General features: G+C 43.2%; 1 protein-coding gene across 1 annotated transcript in view; it reads left to right on the forward strand.

The window, feature by feature from the left end:
- The window catches only part of samd12 (sterile alpha motif domain containing 12), a gene marked incomplete at its 3' end in the record, with an annotated part of 99,405 nt that extends 91,604 nt beyond the window's left edge, over positions 1–7,801 (forward strand). Inside the window, exon 5 of the mRNA XM_083981727.1 lies at positions 7,770–7,801. Coding sequence (XP_083837853.1) covers positions 7,770–7,801 — 32 coding nt within the window. The remainder of the gene's footprint in view (positions 1–7,769) is intronic.
- Between the last annotated feature and the right edge of the window lie 11,767 nt (positions 7,802–19,568).

Here is a 19,568-nt window from a genome sequence, read left to right on the forward strand (position 1 = left end):
TTATTTAATCTGAACAAAGCCAGAAATGTGAAAACAACACGCTGCAGGTTTTTTTTCATAATGAACTCAGTAGTTTCCACAGTCTTCTCATCAGCGAGGATGCAAATAAGCACATTTCCTTGTTCCTTTAATTGTGAGATCTCAGTTGGTATATCTACAGTAGGCAACAGGCTGCTCAGTTTTGCTGTATTCAGTCAAAAGGTTTTAGCTTGAGTATCAAACGCAACATCATATTTATTCCTCATGATTCATCCTGATGAAATCCTCTAACCCCAGTCATGTTTTCAAACCAGCAACCACCCATGATGTTGTGTAAGCCTCGGGCTAATCGCACCACTAATGTCATCAAAGCAGAACTTGGGGGATTGCGCTTTCCTGTTTAACACCATGATTCATCTAAAGGCATTGCATCAATCAAGGGAGGCGAACACAGAGAGCGGAGCTGAGCTGTACAGGAAAATCCCCCAGTGGGGTTTAGAGAGTATCAGTGGGGAGAGGAGGTGAAGAGATGTGTCTGAAGATCTGAATGGGTGTGACGGATGTGCAGAAGGGCTTCTGGTGAGGTCAGTGGAGGAGCCCGTAGTTCTGGTGGTGATGAATGGAGGGATGGAGGAGGGCTGCATCCATCTCAACACGACACCTGACTGCAGCGGAGAGAAGAGCTGTTTTTAAATATTGACAGCAACAAGACGATTGGCTCGCAGGGGCCACGGCAAAATCTGATTGGTTTAACAGAAAGAGCGTCCACCCTCTGTTGAGTTGGGAAGCAGGCGGAGAGAAGGGAAGAGAGAGAGAGAGTGAATAAAATTTTCAACAAGCTCCATATCTACACCGAGGTGCTCACACACAGCCATGCTTGCTACGACAAAAACATGCACATAAATATAGATACATGCAGACATCAGCATACATGCACTGAAATAAATGAAGGGCTTGTTTCCACTGTTCCACTTTTTGCTCCTTTGCATCGCCATCTTTAAGCCCTGAAGGCCGTGACAGCTCTGTGTCAGGAGAGATATCCTGCATGATAGAGCAGCGCAGTAAAGAAATGGCACTGAGCTCAGTTTGACAGTCCCCTGCTGAGCAACTAAAGGAAGCTGAAGCATGGAGGCAAAATTTGTGTGTGTGTGAGTCAGTGTACGTGTTGGCAGGTGGCACTGGAAAAGGCACAGTGGCAAACAAATCCAACTTGACACAAGTTCGAATACCAAAATACAAGCACTTTTGAGAACTACCATCCCTCTGTCTCTTGCTCTGCATAAAATAGACTTATTTACTTAACCACACTGGGTACTGCTGATGAGGAGCTCTACTTTAAAGAGATAGATAGAGAAAGGAGGAGGAGGAGGAGGGGTGGGGGTAGGGAGGGGGCTTCCCATCAGTTGTTTATGTTGTTGAAATCAGGGCAGGAAAAGAAGCAGGCATGCTCGCTGAGAGTCACAGAATAAGATGACCTATTTTGAACGCACACTGGGAGACGAGGCTCTCTAAACCTTATCTGAGTGCCACAGAGGCTCAGAACTCCACATATATGAATATAATATATATATAACCACACGTATGTAGCCGTAGCTTGTCCCTCCACTCGTTTGAACTTTCACTTGGATTAATCATCCAAGCCGGTGGCAGTTGTGATATAGCTAGAGTCAATGACCTCTCACTTTCAACAGCCGTACCTTCTGGCGGAAGCCCTTGAGTCAGACAAACAGTAGACTTAACATAAATCAATATATAAATCAATAAGAAGCATTCTTGTGTAAGTGCAGAGAGTTCACCTCGTGGCCCTCTTCATTATGGTATGTCGGTAAGGTCGTTGTAGCTCGGACCACATCTATGTTTAATGTACTTTTGTTCTGGAGTTTGAGGCAAATTATTGAACTCTGTGCGAGAACATGTGATGAAGTGTCAGACTTTTATCTCCTGAACCTCACCAGCGACTCCAGAAAGGTGTTGGTTTCTCTCATAACTGCTTTTCTTGCTGGTTCTAATTTTAAAGGGATAGTTCAAAATGTTAGCAAATTCGCCCACTGCCATAATCCCTGTACTGTAGTCATTACCTTTTAATTGTTGGTGCATGTTGTTTTGAGATCCGCGGGGCAGAGACCCGAGCTGCTCAGTGAACACAATGGAGGTGAATGGTACATTGTCCCCCATCCCTCAAAACTCATCAAATATACAGTCCAACAACTCCAAAACACGAAGTGAGAAGTTGTGACCTGCACATTTACCATTTATGAAATAATCATGTAACATTACAAGACGGAGTTGTTTTCGAGGCAAATGCAGCCGGAACTACATTCTAGACATGGCTGCTGGGCGGAGTGATTTCAAAAGTGCAAGTAGTTCTGAGTATTTGCTGTGTGTGTAATAATGTTACATATTTATACATGTGGTAAATGTGCAGGTCACAACTTCTCCACAAGAGTGTTTTGGAGTTGTAGAAATGTATATTTTATTAGTTTTGAGGGACAGGGGTCAGTGTGCCATTACCTCAATTGTGTTACTATAGCTGAGCAGCTCAAAATGTTTAACTATCCCTTTAAGCTTTTATTTAGCCTAAATATGTTTTATGATGGTAGGTACGGTGCTGCAGTGGTTAGCACTGTTGCCTGTTAAATCCCAGGTCAGAGGTAACTGTGTGGAGTTTGCATTGTTCCTCCCTGTGTCTGTATGGGGTCTCTCTGGGTTCTCCAGCTTCCTCCTACAGTCCAAAGGTCTGAATGTGAAAGTGAATGTGAGCCATGCGGTTGTTTTGTCTCTATGTGTTGCCCCTGGAATAGACTGGCGACCTGTCCAGGTGAAGCCCACGATGACCTTGTACATACTGTACTGGTGGAATAGCTGATGGATGTCTGACTGGGCTGTATTTGTGTTTGTACATCCAGTATTGATTGGAATTATGTCCATTTATATGTCCTTCCCCTAACTGTGCTATACCGTTGTTGCCTTGTGTAGTCATTGCAGGCAGCCTTGCACTGACAGTCTAGCCCGGTATTTTTGCAGAATTAACCAATTACAGCATTGATTGACAGTAAGTTAAACACAACTGTGCCACCCTCAAGGATATTCAACGTTCCAATGTGTCAATGTGAATGAACCATTCAATTTTTTTCTTCTTCACTTTTGTCTTGTGGAATCTTATGACTTTTATCCCTCCAGGCCTCTGAAAATCCCTCACATGAAACAATCAGAAAAGAAAAAAAAATCAATCTCTCTTTGAACTGCTGACAGCTCATGTCCACACCGAGGCCATAACCTCTGATAAGAGGTCACACGCTTCATTTGAAAGGGTCACCAGCCCAGAAGTTCTCGAACCGCTGCTCTAAAGGAGCGTTGGCTGAGCTGCGTTTTGTTCAAAGGTGCAGTTAAGAGGGTTTTTGGCACAAGAAGCAGCTAACAGCTATTTTCTATTTTAAAAGATACAGTGGAGTTATAGCATTTTCAGCAATGTCACAGCCAAACTGAATGAGCTTCTCTTTTCTTTTTCATGGTATCAAGGATGGCTGCATGTGCATGTTAGTTCATGTACATCTGCACAAGTTTCCCTGTTAAACCGTTGGGCCACAGTGTATCACATAGCATTCAGGTAAAAGCAACCACTGGCGTGTTTGTTTGGCAACAAATGCATCTGATAAAGAAATAAGATCAAGCCGGAGGATAGGCAGACATGCCATAGAGACTACCAGCTCAAACCCCTGTTGGCCACCGGATCTTTGGCGTCTTAACCAGCTCCATCAGTGTCATTCATGTGGCCGGTCCTGGCAGATAAATTCAAGGATGAATTTCTTTTCCCATCTGACTATGGAGCCAATAACTGGTCTGGCTTTTTTCTGAGATGGAGACTCGGCTGTGGCAGTGATGACCGTTTACAGAACCTTTAATCATCTGTTGGTAGTGCTTGTGAAATCTTGCATTGACACTGCCAACTAACACTTAGAGACAGGATTCGCAATGGGGGTTTTCCTTACAGGGTTGTTTGAAGGACTCACTACCACACAGAGAAGACTCATTATTTTCCAGCCACATACTAATTAGATAACTGAACAGATCAGGCTGTCCCACTATTCATTTTTCTCTCTCATATCACACACAATCACTCAAACTCAGTGTTTCTACCAGTGTCTTTTGAAAAAAGGCTCAGTAATTCCATAAAAGAGTGGTTGTAAATGGGACATTTGTTGGACTATTTTCATTGATTTCCATGGATTAATATACGTTGGCGCACTAATCAGTCAGTCAATAAGTCAGTGGCGCTGCACAGACTTGTTAGTAGGATCAATTTACTGCTGCTTTTTCATGTCTTTCTTGGGTTTTGTTAACAAAAAAGAAAAAAGATAGAAGATCAGCAGCCTTATCCTTTAAAACCACATCTCAAGGTTTCCCCAACAACAGGGAAGCACCAGCAGGTAAAGCCTGGATACAGCCTACAGAACAAATACTCCAAAGCCAAAATGGACGGGATCAGTCGGTGCATATGTCCTCATTCACGTTTTCAGTGTGAGACACGGCGCACGGCAGAGAGAGCCTGCACAGTGAGGTGTGCTCTGATTAAACAAGCGAGACAGGTCTCATTACAAATGAACGGGTGAGAGCCGTAAAGAAAGAGAGGCAAAAAGACATGAGATGAAGCCAGGAGAGAGAAAGAGAGAGAGAAAGAGATTTTGATGATCCAGACATTTGACTACCTGTCTCTGAAAAGCTGCTCGTCTGTTAATACGACCATATCACATTCATCATTTGTACTGCCAGCACAAGAGAGAGTGTGCTGCTGCAGGCTGCAGGAGCTGGATCTGTCTGTGTGTACGTGTGATGTGCGTGCAAGCAGCCATGTGTAAACCAATGGGTGTGAGATCGAATCCGTGTGTGAATTACACTGCTGAGCAGTGCATTAATAATAGATCAACTCTCCCTTTGTTTGGGACGTAAACGTGATGAGTGGGCTTTGTAATTGGTTGGTTTAATAACTGGAGACTAACTGAGTGCTCCCTCACTCACACACACACATAGATACACACACACATGCAATTACACACCACAGAAACATGTCGAAATTATAATTCTCTGTCAGATGCGAGAGCACACACTCTCCACACTCATGTCAGGGAGGCATTCACATGCTGGTCTGGTTAATTTAGGTTTGGCAGATTATAGTAATTATGTTAAAGAAAAGATTTTCCAGAGTAATTTGCCCTTTTCTGTCCTTGAAGACTGAAGCAGCAGGGTTGAAGCATCACACGCTATTTTACCAGTTTGCGAAATATGTCCTCATAAAGGTTGAGAAAGCCTCCAGGGTTTTATTGTTTTGCATGTTTTTATGACAACAGTAATCTCTTTGATCATCTGAAAATGTCTCCCTATCGATGTAACCTCAACCAGAACAGCAAACAAATCCCATGCATTAAAATGCATGGCGTGTGTGTCTGTGTGTGTGTGTGTGTGTGTGTGTGTGTGTGTGTGTGTGTCTGTGTGTGTGTGTGTGTGTGTGTGTGTGTGTGAGTGTGTACATGCAGCCAAGAGAAGCATAGTGATGCCAACACAAATTGGAAATATGGAGTGTGTCACTGAACTGCACCTTTAGACCTGTGCTCCATTTACCACTAGCTCAGAATAATGTGTTAACATGAATGTGTGCGAGTGTGTACAAGTGTGCGTGTGTTTGTGTATATGTGTGTGTACGGTGTCAATGTAAACAACCCATGAAATTAAGATTCTGAGCGGGTTTTCTCTGTGATTGTGTGATTTGTAAAATAAGGTGGCTGTTGTTTGCATGTGCTTGTGTGACAATGCAAACTATCCTTGAAATGAAGTGGTAGACCAGAGAGGAGGAGAGGGTGATGGGGGGTGGGGGTGGAGGGGTGGAGGGGGGATTTGAAGAATCTTTCGAACATGGTGACAGCTTGTCAAGGCCCTCCTACGACTGTAATGAATTTCAGCCTTTTGTGCTGTGTGGTCCCACAGCACAGATAAGCCCTGGCACTAATACAGTTAACTAGGAGAGTGCGTGTGCACGCGTGTATGTGTGTGTGTGTGTGTGGGCTGACACGGTGTTTACATGCTGTGTTTGTCAATAATTATAATGAATATTACATGGTTGAATTTGCATGACTGTTGGTGCGTGTACGGGTAATAATAGCCCTGCTGGGCTAAAATGTAACTCAGTACATTTATTTAGCTGCTGTACAACAGTGAGGTACTTTTTATAAGTTTAAATTCAAGTTTTCCCATTTCATGCTACTAATGAACAGGTTTTTGGAGGTAATCATGATCATGCAACAAAGGTGGGGAGCTGGAAACAGGAAATTAGGCGGCCTCCTGTGTTTATTAGGGTGACACGGTGGTGCAGTGGTTAGCATGTTCTTCCTCCCACAGTCCAAAGGCATGCACATTAGTTTAAATGGAAGCACTAAAGGTGTGAGCTTGTGAGGTCATCATCAGTCCTGTGACAGACTGGCGATGTGTCCAGGTGACAGACAATGAAGCTTGACAATGAAGCTCCCCTAAGCTTAGCTATGTAGTCGTTCACCCAATGTTTCCCTAGTCGGATCTATAACCAAACTTCTAACTTGCATGTGTCATCTCATTTAAAATAAAAAACATGTTGAGCAAGTTCATGAAATATACAAGAAACCAGTTTTTGCCTGTGACCTTATGAAAACGTGTTGTTTCAAAATGTCTGTAGGTTTTTAAATTTAAATTGATGAATTTAGGATTAAATGGGATTAATTTCACAAGTATGCCTTTACAATTTACACTATATTCTACAAAACTGCATCTGGAGATTTTTCCTGTTAAACTTCTTTTACTTTAAAACACTAACATGAATCCTCAGCTCTGTGTCAGTGTTGGCTCTTTGGCTGGAGTCTCAGATCCCACAAGTGAAAATAAAAATATATAAAAATCACAAATCTGTTTCCTTGCACTGAGCTCTGCATCCCCCCCCCCCCCCCCCCCCCCACACACACACACACACACACACACACACACACACACACACACACAAGCTGTTGTCAGAGTCGAGGCTGGCATGTATCTTTGTGTCTTGTCATCACATGCGCCGACTGAGTTCTAAATGTCACTTGTCTCTCTCTGCTTCATCTGCCTGACTCATCCTCCTTGTCTTCACTCTGCATTTGAAATGCTTCTCTGTGTGTGTGTGTGTGTGTGTGTGTGTGTGTGACACTGACATGTGCTGGTGGTGTGCATGTGTTTGATGGACACACTGCTGCTCTCCCACCTCCTTTTGTACGATGCCTGCACGCACAATGATGCCCACTGCATTGATTTTCTTGTGCCATTTTATAATTATGTCTCCCTTCTTTTTATTCGCCCCCCCTCTCTCTCTTTCTCTCCCTCTTTCTCTCTTTTATCCTGTCTCTCTTATCTCCCTCCTCTCTCGTCTATTTTTCTAATTCCATCCCCCTGATCCATTTTTATGCCTCACTGTGCCCATGCTTGTTATCTCGGCCCCTTCTCTTTTTTTTGCTGTTTGATCTCAACTTCTTAATTTCCTCTCGGTTTCGTTTTACCCCCCACCCCCCCAACACCCCCTTTCCCCACTCTTCCTATGATAGTCGTCATCGTTTCTCTTTTTGCTCTTCTGTTTTCATCTTATTTTTCTCTTTCTTGCCATTTGTGATTTTTCTCAACCTCTTCCCTCTTTCCAGCGAGAGTGCTTTTCTCTCCGTCTTACACCGCGACCATCTTCTCTCTTATTCTTACATGAACTTTTTTAAACCTTCTGTCTTCTTTTTTTTTTTTTTTTTTTACAGCCTCTCTGGAGTGCACTCCATCCTCACCATAGCCTGACGGAGCAGGATACCCAGTCACAGAAGGACGCAGACCGCCGCCACCTTGCCAACGTCCACCCAGTATGTGATTCTCAGACTCTCTCCCTGGAACCAATCACGGCTCTCTCCGCTTCACACCTTTTTGGTTTCTGTCCTCGACTTCTCCAAAAGACAAATTTGGAAAAATACCCATGCCTTCTTTTCTTCCCAGCCACTCCTCAGCGGCTCCCACGAGTTCTGACTCGCTGTTTCCTCACAGTCCAAACAATTCCTCACAGCTTCCTGGAGTCTGACCAAAAGTTTCCATTACAGACATCCCATCTCCAGTCATTTCTGACCTTTGCAGCCAAACCTCCACCAGACTTCTAACTCCTCCACTCTTCTCATACAGTACATCTGTCTTGCTCCCTCTCTCTCAACTGAACAACACCCTACAGCCAACCCCCCCCCCCACACACACACACACACACACACACACGCCCCCAGACCCACTCTTAACCGCCATCTACCCAGAATCCACTGTTGGCTGGGTTTCCTGAAAGCATTTAAACACAGTTATACCATTGCCTTGCGGTTGGACCATATTTTTTATGTGTGTGCTGTTTTGCTTTTCGGGAACTGCTGATCCCAAAATCATCAACCCCCCCCCACTATTACAGTAAAGAGTGACATCTACAGTATTATCCACAGTCTGTGGCATGTTAGCGCCTTCATCATAGCACTTTAATGTGTATTTTCTCCCGTGAGTACCCTTGTGGTGCTGCTGAGCCAACGTCTGCCCTACAGAGGACTTTTGGTAATGGCAGATTAAAAAAAGTATGTCCACAAGACTGGTCCTGTACACCTCTCCCTCCTTCAACCCTCCTCCTTATCTCTTCACAAACTTAAACTGCAACAAATGCGAGAGGGTGACGCATTTCACAAAACCATGCGTGTGTAGTTTTGTGCTTTTTCTCGCCCTCATTCTGTGCATAGATCCTGTAAAACAGTGTTCGACAGCCCGGTGAAGTCCCGTATCTCTTCCCCTCTCCATATTGTGGATCGCTCCCCTAACGTAGACGGTAAACCCAAGAGAACTTCACTGTGAAAAGAGTTAGCAGGGGAATAAACACTTGAACGTAGGCATCACATTAGGGACAGTTAAGTTGGCTCCCGAAATACACAATCTTGTTGTGAAAAGCAATCTGAAGGCGACGGAGCAGAACTTGGAGAAAAGAAAGAAAGAAAAACAAAGGATGGCAGAGGGGGGGACGCATTCCATGTGTCCCCGAAAGCGCTGTGCTAGTAGGTAAACTGATTTGGCAACCCAGAAGAGGGTGGCTGAAAGAGAGAAAAAAGAAGACGAAGAAGAAGGAGCAGGAGCAGGCAAAGGAAAAGGGCTCAGTGAAGCAGGGGATGCTATAACTTGAAATTCTTTACAGCTAATGAGGAGAGCAAAAGAAGAAAAGACATCACAGATAACAAAAGAGAAGCCTTCTTCATTTCCTCACCTCCGTATCTCCAACTCTTTATTGCTTTGTCTGCTTTCCATCTCACTGCTTGAAACTATTTTTAGATGCAATATATTGAAACGTGTGTAGAAAGGAGACGTGCTGTGTGCAAAAAAAGCTCATCATGGAAGTGTTGTATGTTGGTCTGTTATAGGAAGACACCACTGTATCCTATTTATCTCTGATGAGGAAACTCAAACCTCTGCTGTCAATGTGAATAATGGCCAGTCACTGTTGATATTATAGGTATATTAACTGCACTTAAAAGCACATGTGTCTGTCACTTCGATCATTGTCCTCATCTCCACTACTGTATGTCAATCAGTGTAAATACATTATAAAAATCCTGTAGCCAGTATAATGACCTCTGCTGATTCCAGTGTGCTGGAGTGATATTTATCAAAAGCTCGTATCCACGCCAGTGTAGCATGAGCTGTTGTCAAGGTAACAACATCTTTCCTTTCCTGGAAGGGAGCTGTCAATCAGAGGGGCATAAAATAGCTGCTGTGGTCGGCGGAGAGGAAATTTTAAAAAAGAAAAAAAAAATGGGGAGGGGTAGCCGGGGTCAGCGACAGCCCCTGAGAGCCATTGCGTTGTAATGGAATTCCATTTGTACACGGGTTCCTCTGTGTCCAGCCATTCATTGTTTGGATAGCGACCGTCGCCTAATGCGGCAAAAAGGACCTGCAAGCTGATTGAATAGTATTGATCAGTTCTTCAGGACATACAGTCAGTCCTCCCAGATTACAAAAGCCTCAAGCGGTGTGTGTGTGTGTGTATGTATGTGTATGTGTGACAGTCACATAGGAATGGAGTTGTTCTGGCTAAAACACAAGTGGCTATTTCACGGCCGGGTGGAGATGCCATGTCCATGTCTGTCAAGGCCACAGGAGGAAGACGAGGACTGAAGCGTCTGATAGGTTCAGAATTTCTTCAGTTTCAGATTGGAAAGTGTCAAAAACTAAACTGGGAGAAATAGTTTTGCAGTGGTAAAAGTGTGAAACGCTGTATAATTTGACTGTAATCTGGATTTTTGGACTTAAATCATTTAGCCTGTAGCCATAACCTGTAGCCTGTTGGAATTAAACAAATAGTTAAACATTATGGAAGATGTATTTCGTAATTTACTTGTGAAGAGTTAAATAAGAAGATTAAACCCATTCTCATATCTACCTGCCAAATGTGAATCTACAGCTAGCTGCCTATTGGAGTAGCTTAGCATAACATAGAGGGAAGCTCTGTCCCAAGGCAATTTAAATAAAACTATTTTAATTGTGCTCAAATGCTTTTGAACATATTTGTAAAGTTAGAATTCAAAAAGATATTTATTAGCTAACCCTTGCCTAGAGATATAAGCCCTTTCACATAGGACGCAGTGTGCGCAGGCTGGGCACAGTTTATTACCATTCTTTGTGTAGCTTATGTGTTTTGCGTGGTGCAGGCGCAGCACACAATGCTTGTGCACGCCACGCTTGCACGTTGCGCGGGGGTTGAGCCAGGCTCAACCTGAGTGCAGCGCTCTGTGACACACTTCTGCTTCAGTACCGCAAAAGAGCGCACATAGAGCGCATATAGAGCACATATAGAGTCTTATGTGAAAAGGCCTAAAATTGATGCCATTCCCGTATTTGTCCATGCAACTTCAGTCTGTCTAGTTAGTTGCTAGCTGCTAATTTAACCTAGCATAAAGACAAACATAACAAAATAAACCAACAATTAATTAGCCTAGCAGATGCTAGACGGCTGTTTTAGTTGTGCCGCAGAGTCATTTCCCCCCCTTTTCCACACTTTGTTTCTATGTTAGGCTAAGTTAATCGACCACTGCGGTAGCTTCATATTTAGCAGACAAATATGACGATGGTGACATTGACTGAATTACATCTCAGTTAAACTCTACATTTAGCTTGGATGTAGTCAGAAACATTACAATTTGCACATAAGAACCTGACATCAAACCAACGTCCATGCGTTCCCAAAACCTGGTGGGCAAAGAACACAAGGCTGCCGTCTTGTGTCTAACAGTATATGAACCACTTGCATTGAATTTCATCATATTTTGTGATGGTAGCCCTGTAAAGAGAGTACTCTGTATTCTGACTTAATTGTAATTCTGGACTTCAATGTGGCTATAAAGGATTATTGAAAGTGTTTGTGTCAAAATATATTCCTTTGTTCTCAAAGCGTCTTTGAAATTAATTCAGAACATTTCAGCACCGACAGTCTCTAAACTGTGAGTCGAGACATGAAGTAGCTTGCAGGCTCCCTCCACCACATAACAAATGTACAGTAGCAGTGTGTTTTAGTTATCCATATCCTAGGCTGCAGCACTGTAATAACCCTGAGTGTAAAGAAATATTGATTCTTTTGTTGTTGCTCTCCAGAGTGTATGCTCCATACTTGCAGGGAGGGAAGCGAGGGAATACATTCTCCTCCAGAGGCATGAAGGGAAACTTCCCACAGTGTTTCTGGCACAGATATCCAGGTAAAACCAGCTTGACATTTGACAGCTGTGCCAAGGTGTCCGAGGACTTGCCTGAACTAGCTCAGCCCATAGTCTCTCGGTACCTGTAAGAGGTTTGGCACGCACTCATAGACACTGATACACAGTGCACTGTTACACAAGTAAATGCCAGACTAAACCTCACACAACGTTATTGCACAACTTTTTCACAAGCTGGCACGCAAGTAAAAATGCACACGATCCCAGACCTCCTGTATAAAACACACATACACAGACCCAGACTAACAAAATACGCACAGAGAACTCGCAACAAATTAGCAGTAAACACAGTTACAGCCTTTAACTCACTTTGCATAAGTTATGCATAAACACATGTAATAAGTAGCAGACAAACTGAGCAACTGCTCAAACACAATCTGAACAAAATACAAACAAATCAAATATTTTTTTCTCCCATGTTGACAGCATGTTTCAATTTAGTTTGTAACCAACAGGCATGCAGAGCAAGTCTCTTATCCCAGTCTATCTACATACAGTATAAGGTGCCTAATGATGGATATTAATGATGATATTGATATCACAATGAGTATAATAAACAGATTAATCTTCATGTATAGTGTGTTCTGTGTTTATTCTGTGTGCGTGTGTGTGTGTGAGTGACCGGCCAATTAGGATGTTACAGCTTGTCCTAAATCTGCTCGCACAGTGCATTTCTGTGTGTGTGTGTGTGCGTGCGTGCGTGCGTGTGTGTGTGCGTTAACATGGACTTACACGCAGCAGATGTAGCCTGAGTTTGCAGAAAAGATTTCCTGACAGATGTTGTGGCTGGAGCGGGATGACGTTGGCAGGTGGGGCAGCACCAGGCACCAGGCCTCTGGACCTCTGCAGGAAACACTATGGATCACAGCTGCAAGTAACTCCGAGTAGGTCTACTTTCACTTTTTTTTTCTTTTAAATATCTGCCACTTGTACATATATACATATACTGTACATGTACAGTATCTACAATGATATGCATGATCTATATTCCTTTTCAGCAGTGGCAACAGCAGCAAAAGCATTTTCCTCTACCCTGGACAGAAAATATTCATGAGTCTTCATAAATAATACCTTAACATGTTTTTCTTTATGATGTTTGCTTATTTACTCATAAACGTTTGATATTTTAGTGAAAAAATTAGTAGCTTTAGGAACTTTAAATAACACAAACATTACGGTACACTGTAGGCACCACTTTCTAATAAGAAATAGTTTTTTTTCTTATAACAGTTAAAGGTTAAAGACTTAAACATTATTGATGATTTTTTAATTACTGATGTTTAATAATTTAATCATTCAAAGTGCAGTGGATAGTCAAAATGTCCCTTTAAAGCAGGACTCAGTATTGCACTGAAGAAGAAGGCTGATTTAAGAATAAAACACAGCTGTAAGATGTGTTATTTGGTCATATCATCCACATCTTTGGATTTTTTGTGACGTTTTAGGACAGGACAGTGATAGATACACAGGAAAGTTAGGGAGATTGAGGGACTGACAGGTTGTAAAGGGCTGCGGTACATATTCAAAACCCATGACCTCTGGTGAGCCAACAGTGTGCCTCTGGTTTGTTTTTTGATGTTATTTTGAAGGTAAAGTTCTGTTTACTAGTGTATATTTCATGTGTTGATACCCTCCACTGTGCATTTCAACAGCTGTGTGAGGCATGTATAACACAAAGTGAAGTGAGATGATGTAAATAAATCATTATTAGCGCTTTATAGATCCGTTACTAAGACACAAACAAGTGCATCCAGCCCAATCCATCCATTCATTATGCACGCAAGAGGCAGATAGATTCTATTCAAAAGTATTTTTCACATGTTGCCAGTGCACAACACATTATTTTCATATGTGGCTTATTACAGGTGTAAATTTTTTATTTGAAAGTATAGACTTTTGGGAGTGGACAACATACACAGATTTTATTACCTGCAACAGAAGAAAGGGACAAAAAAGAGCAGGTGGCATACATAAGAAACATTGTCTTAATTTTGAGAAACTAATTTATACCAAGGTATCACCATAAATCCCACAATGATATTGATCTCTGGATGAATTGAAATTGATGCCCTACAAATGCTACACACGCTGTAGTATTTATTTAATTTTTTTTACATGGGGCTGTACTGCAGTGGTGAGGGGCGGGGTGAAGAGTAGGAGGTAGATAACAGGCGTGAGGGATGAAGAGAAAGGGAGATATGACAGAAAATCGCTAGCGCTCAGTCCCCTGCCTGCCTCTCCTGAGACCTGCAACACACACCCTCAGCACTCTGGTCTCTCACCACCTGCCTGGATGAAATCTCAACAGTTTTTATCCTTGTGTGTGTGAGTGTGTGTGTCTGAAATTTCCCTTCACAGTTTTTTTTTCACTCTTCCTTGTCTTTCTTCTCTCATTCTCTCCCGATTTTACTGCTCTAATTCTATCCATTACTCATTCTGTGTCAATCTGAGACTCTTATCTGAAGCATGTGCTCTATCATCCGTACGTTTCTCTCTTCTCTCTTTCTCTATCTCTTTGGAGTTATTGTATTACTTCACACTTTTCAACTGTGTCTATTTCTATATCCTTGTTTTCTTTGTCACCGTGGATACTCCTACACCTCTTTCCTTTATTTCTCTCTCTTTCTAAACACATAAATTCTCTCTCTCTCTCTCTCTCTCTTTATTGATGTAGCCTCCCCTCCTTGTGTCTCTGCATCATGCTCAGCTCCTCGGCTCTCTGCGCATGCATTCCCATCTTCCTCCGTCACACATTCATGTCGGAGCACAAGCAGGCGACTGTATGAATTAAACATCTTAGACAGCGTGCACGCTGAGCCCCTTTGGAGTGTCATGATGAGCACTGGTGCCCAGATAGGGGGCTCTGGCCACACACCGTTAACTGTTTGTCAGGGTCTACGTGCGCGTTGCTCAGCACTTGACACAGCATCACACTGAGCGGCGAGGGTTATCACATCTGTTTCCCTTCATGTTTTATTGTCAGAGGGGGAGTCGGGGGGTCGGGGAGAGAAGTCTTCTCATGTGCTGAAGCTTTACTACTTTAAAAACAACAACAGCAACAAAGTTTTTCTTCTCACACTCTTTCTCATGCTTTCCTTGACTCTCCTCATGTCTTATCTCTCCCCTCTCCCCTCTCCTCTTATCTTGTTTGACTTCTCAGTACATGTTGTTTTCAGCCAGTGGTTTGTACCAAGCCTCCCTCCCTCCCCCTTCTCCTCCTCCTCCCTCACTCTACTCAACCTGTTTTAATCACTTGCTTACATTTTTCTACTTTTTCCTTCTATTTTCTTCATCGGTTTGCTTTTTGTATTTCAGCAGTTTCCATCGCCCTCCTCCACTTTATCCTGTGTTGACTGGCCCTGTCAATATGACCCGATATGAAAACCTTTCAGCGCATTCGACGCTGCTTATTTTGGCAAGGATCATCTGATCTCTGCGCTTCATTATCTCTCTGTCTGCAGAAAATGTACAAAACCCTGTGCTCACATTAAGTGGGCATCAAGAGATTCCCTTCACCAGCCAAAGAGGTTAAGCCTTCTTATCAACCTTCCCTTCGCAGGTGATCGAGTATAGATCAGGCCGACATCCACCCAGTCGTGAACTCCCCCGGTGCTCGCTCTCCGCTGCCTGGCCATGCTCTCATCACCAACAGCCACTTTTCATGGGGTTTTATCTTGCCAGCTTTGTCACGACCAGTGTCAGTGCTGCAGAGGATAAGTCGCACTTCTGTTACACAGATTTACTGTGGCAACCTTTCACAGTTTAAGGGGTCTTTTTCAGGTCAAACTGGAAGACTGCAAAGTCTATTCCAACTGGACGACCACAGTGTGTGGAGGGGGAAATGATTGGTCAGAAAAATGGGACTGTTCCCTTTGAAAACCTTTACGTTCAGTTCAGCTTCCTCCTAAAGCTGCAGTTCGTTCATTGAATTTAGTTGTTTTTTCTAACCTAGGCTTGTGTGATGTGGTCATACTACAGTATATAGACAGTGCCATTACCTGCAGTAGACCAGTCAGTTTAGAGAGCACTTTTATTTTGAACTACATTTTTTTCAACTGCTTAACTACCATATTCCCATATGTGCACTTACACACCTGCGTACTATATTATGCCACTTTCTGTTTCACTCACCTGACCTGCAGCTGTGGTATAATGCAGTGAAAATATGCTACAAGAAGCTCACTTTTAGACTGATATTGGATTGTTTCATTGTACGTTATAACTCTGCCATGTGACGCCTGCATGACTAACCCCTTATGTAAAACAAAGTAAAGAAAGAAAACTATCTGTTTAAGGGACAAGTGGTGCTTGTACACAAAAGCTGCATAAATCGGTTTTTAATATTATGTCAAGTGAGCACATGATCTGTCTGTGTAAAGTCTTTACAGCTTCTGCTTTAAGGAGCATTTCAGTGTATTTTAGTGTCTTGTTTTTGGTTTTATGGCCTGCAGCTTAAACTGTTGTAGTTGTGTATTAGTTTATTGCTCTCACTGTTTGTTTTTCAACAGTTACGGTAATGAACTCAGTGCACTGCCTGCTTCGAACCAAACGGCAAAGTTAGCGACCAGCTAGTGGAGCATTTTACGATACGATATGATATGATATGATATGATATGATACGATACGATACGATTCAACACACAGGACAACAGGACAGGAGAGAGCAAAGACGTCTCACAGACAGCACGATATCAGTGGACAGCACAGCAGCATAACAAAAGTAGTAAACACCAAGCTTGTACATTAGTGGTTGCATGTAGCATCAACATTGAGCTCCCTAAAGAGCCAGACATTTCTCTCAGAAGTTGGTGGAGGCAAAATCAAAACTATAAAGCAGAGCAGAAATTGGATGCGTAACCAGGCAACTGTTGGCTACATGTTTTCCATATGCCATGTATAAATGTGTTTGCTGAGATTGTGTAATTTTCTAGAAGAAAGAAGAGTTTGAGCAGAACGGGGCAATGACTCAAAAATAAAAAACAGTGCCTTTATCAGAAAGGAGTATGTGCAACGGTAGCATTCATCATTCAACTCTTCTGGTCTGTGACACTGAGGAATAAAGACATCAGACTCAGCAAAACTTGTCAGTAGGATCGGTTTATTGTTGATTGGAGTCTTTCCATGTAATTTGTTGCTAACAAGTAAAATAATAATACTCAGTGTTATTCACATCAGAGCAATCGATTAAAATTTCACAATGCTGTAAAGCTTGATGTCTTTGATATATTTCCATGGTGCATAGCCAGAGCAGGCACTAACATGGTGTTTTATTCATCCTCACAGCTATTATTCCTTCTGTAATTCTCCACTTCTTCCCTGTTCTCCTTGCCTCTTCTATCTCATGTAACCTCTCAGCCTTGTGATTGTAATCTTTCTCCCCGTCCTACAACTGATGTATTCAAATAAGAAATGTCTCTCCTCCCTTGAGTCTGCTGGGAAATGTTTTCTGGCCCTGCCTCCCGTGGCGGCGGTGCAGTCACACAGTTGAGCGGGCGACGGCGGGGATGCTACAAGTCCTCAGACGCCCGCTGCCCGGTGACTTTTCCCAGCGCCTCGCACAGCTGTGTGCTCCGTCGTTCAACATCAAGGGGAAGCCGGGGTTATTACCACTATGTTTATGTGTCAGGCTGAGTCAATTATACCTCTGACAGGAGATGGTTGGGGAGAAAAAAAAGAAAGAGAGAGTGCATGCACACGGTAAACCTTTCTTCCCTGAGGCGGTGTGTGTGTGTGTGTGTGAGTGAGAACCTGAATTGGTGCTTCTTAGGTTTTTCTTTTTCGAATGTGTCTGTGCAAATGCACTCCACAGGTATAGGGAGAGAGAAAAAATATAAATCTCCACCCTCAGTTCAGCGCCTGTGTTCAGCAGTGATGGAACAGGCCAGAGCCCCTGCTGCGGAGCCAGAACCTGGGGGCCTCCAGCCAGCAGGCGCCACTGAGGATGGAGGGCTGCTGTGAGCCTGCTCGTTAAACAGCCCTGCACCCGACCCTAATGATATCTGCGGGCGCGCTCCCTCTTTCCCTCCACCTCTCTCGCACTGTATCTCTTCCTCACTCCCACCTCTCACCTCTTTTTCGCTTTCACTCTCCCTCTGGCCTTCCTCCCTCTCCTGCTTTGCTTTCTCTCCTCTTTCTTTCTCAATCGCCATCTGCCTCTCTCTCTTCCTCCTCCTCCTTTTCTTTCTCTCACTCCTCTTTGGGTGAGGAAGTCAGACTCGTACGGTTGAGGGGACAGAGGCTCTGTCACACTCGCCTTCTAATGAGCAGTTGCTCTACGTGCCGCCAGCTCTGACAGAGCCAAAATGGCCGACACATTTCACACTGCTGGGCCTTGATCTGTCGGGTTTGTGAGTGACTGCCTTGATGGCTTCACTGTGGAATGATACTAAAAAAAAAAGAAAAAAAAGAAAGAAAGAAAAACAAAAAAAGCACAAAAACACAGAACAAAAGAAATGATGTAACATGCTGCCTTTGGTGAGAAATCATCTATTCTTGTTTTCACTGTTGCACAGAACTGGGACAGTGAAACGTGTGGTGGTGCTGGTTTCCTAAGGGGTTTAAAGTACGGGCGTGTTTGATGGCCTCCTCACTTTCATCCACTGTGTGTATGAGTCACTACTCATTTAGAGCCTTTTCATTCCCCATTTCCCCCCCACCTGGACAGGAGGTATTTGATGTCAGGGTATTTCCACTGGTGAATGATTAACGTCAGTGTCCTATATTGCTCCCTTACCAGAATTGTTATTGAGACAGAAGCTGTTTGTTTGTCAGGGTCATATTTGTCCTACAGGTTGATGATCAATAGAAAAGAGGAACGTTTATGGTCAGCAACCTCAGCTCACGTAACCCAGGACATGAAGTAAATGTTAATCCACTGCCTAGGACGTTCATTTAGTCTCGGGTCCCTCTGTTCTCTGTTCTTAAAGAAAACGGAAGCGTTTCACAATATGTTTATGCCAATTTCATTACAGCTTCAGGTAATAAATGGGTGGTTAGAACAAACAGAAACTCTCCTCCTACCTGGTTGTGCAACTACCGTATGTGGGTTTTGGTTTAAGGTGGAATCTTCTAATCAAAATCTCACATTTCCTTGGCCGATCAGCTCCCAACGGTATTATGAAAATGTGATTACTCATCAGGCTGTTGTTTCATTTTGGGTTTGTTTTGACGAGTCAGGCATCTCTTTTGTGATCAGACTACATAAAAGCTGATATGGTCACTACCACTGATCGTGGTATTTTGAAATCCTGTGGTGACTTTGCCATCGAAACTAGATGACATGTTGAACATGAGCCAATTGGAGCAGGAGGGGGCTCTGCCTGTTTACCCAGTTCATACTGACTGGTGTCATCGAGTATTTTGTTATATTTTCAAACTTGCTAAAACATGTATTAAAAAAAAGTCACCTCACCTGAAAAAGTACACACTTGGTCACAATGTATGTGTGTGGGTGATGTAGAAGTATAAATTTGTGTGGAAAGGTAAGCACTAGATGTGCATGATTGTGTGTGAGCGTGTGTGCGTGACCTCCTCCAGTCATGCACTGGCACAAACTGGCATCAGTTGCTCACAGTCGAGAAGCTGCGGTCGGAGATGACATCCTGTCCACACCTCTGAGGATGAACTCTCGCCAAACAAACACAGCGAGACACATTGAGTTTCCTCACTACCATCCTGCACAATAACCCATGATGACAAGTATTCTTCTATTTCTAAGAACCAGCAATGTGGAGCATTTGCAGCTGATTGGCTTGGATGAGATTTGCATAATGTGTGGGCTGAAATAACGCT

Source organism: Trachurus trachurus (assembly GCF_905171665.1).
Source record: "Trachurus trachurus genome assembly, chromosome: 11".
NCBI classification, from domain to species: domain Eukaryota; kingdom Metazoa; phylum Chordata; class Actinopteri; order Carangiformes; family Carangidae; genus Trachurus; species Trachurus trachurus.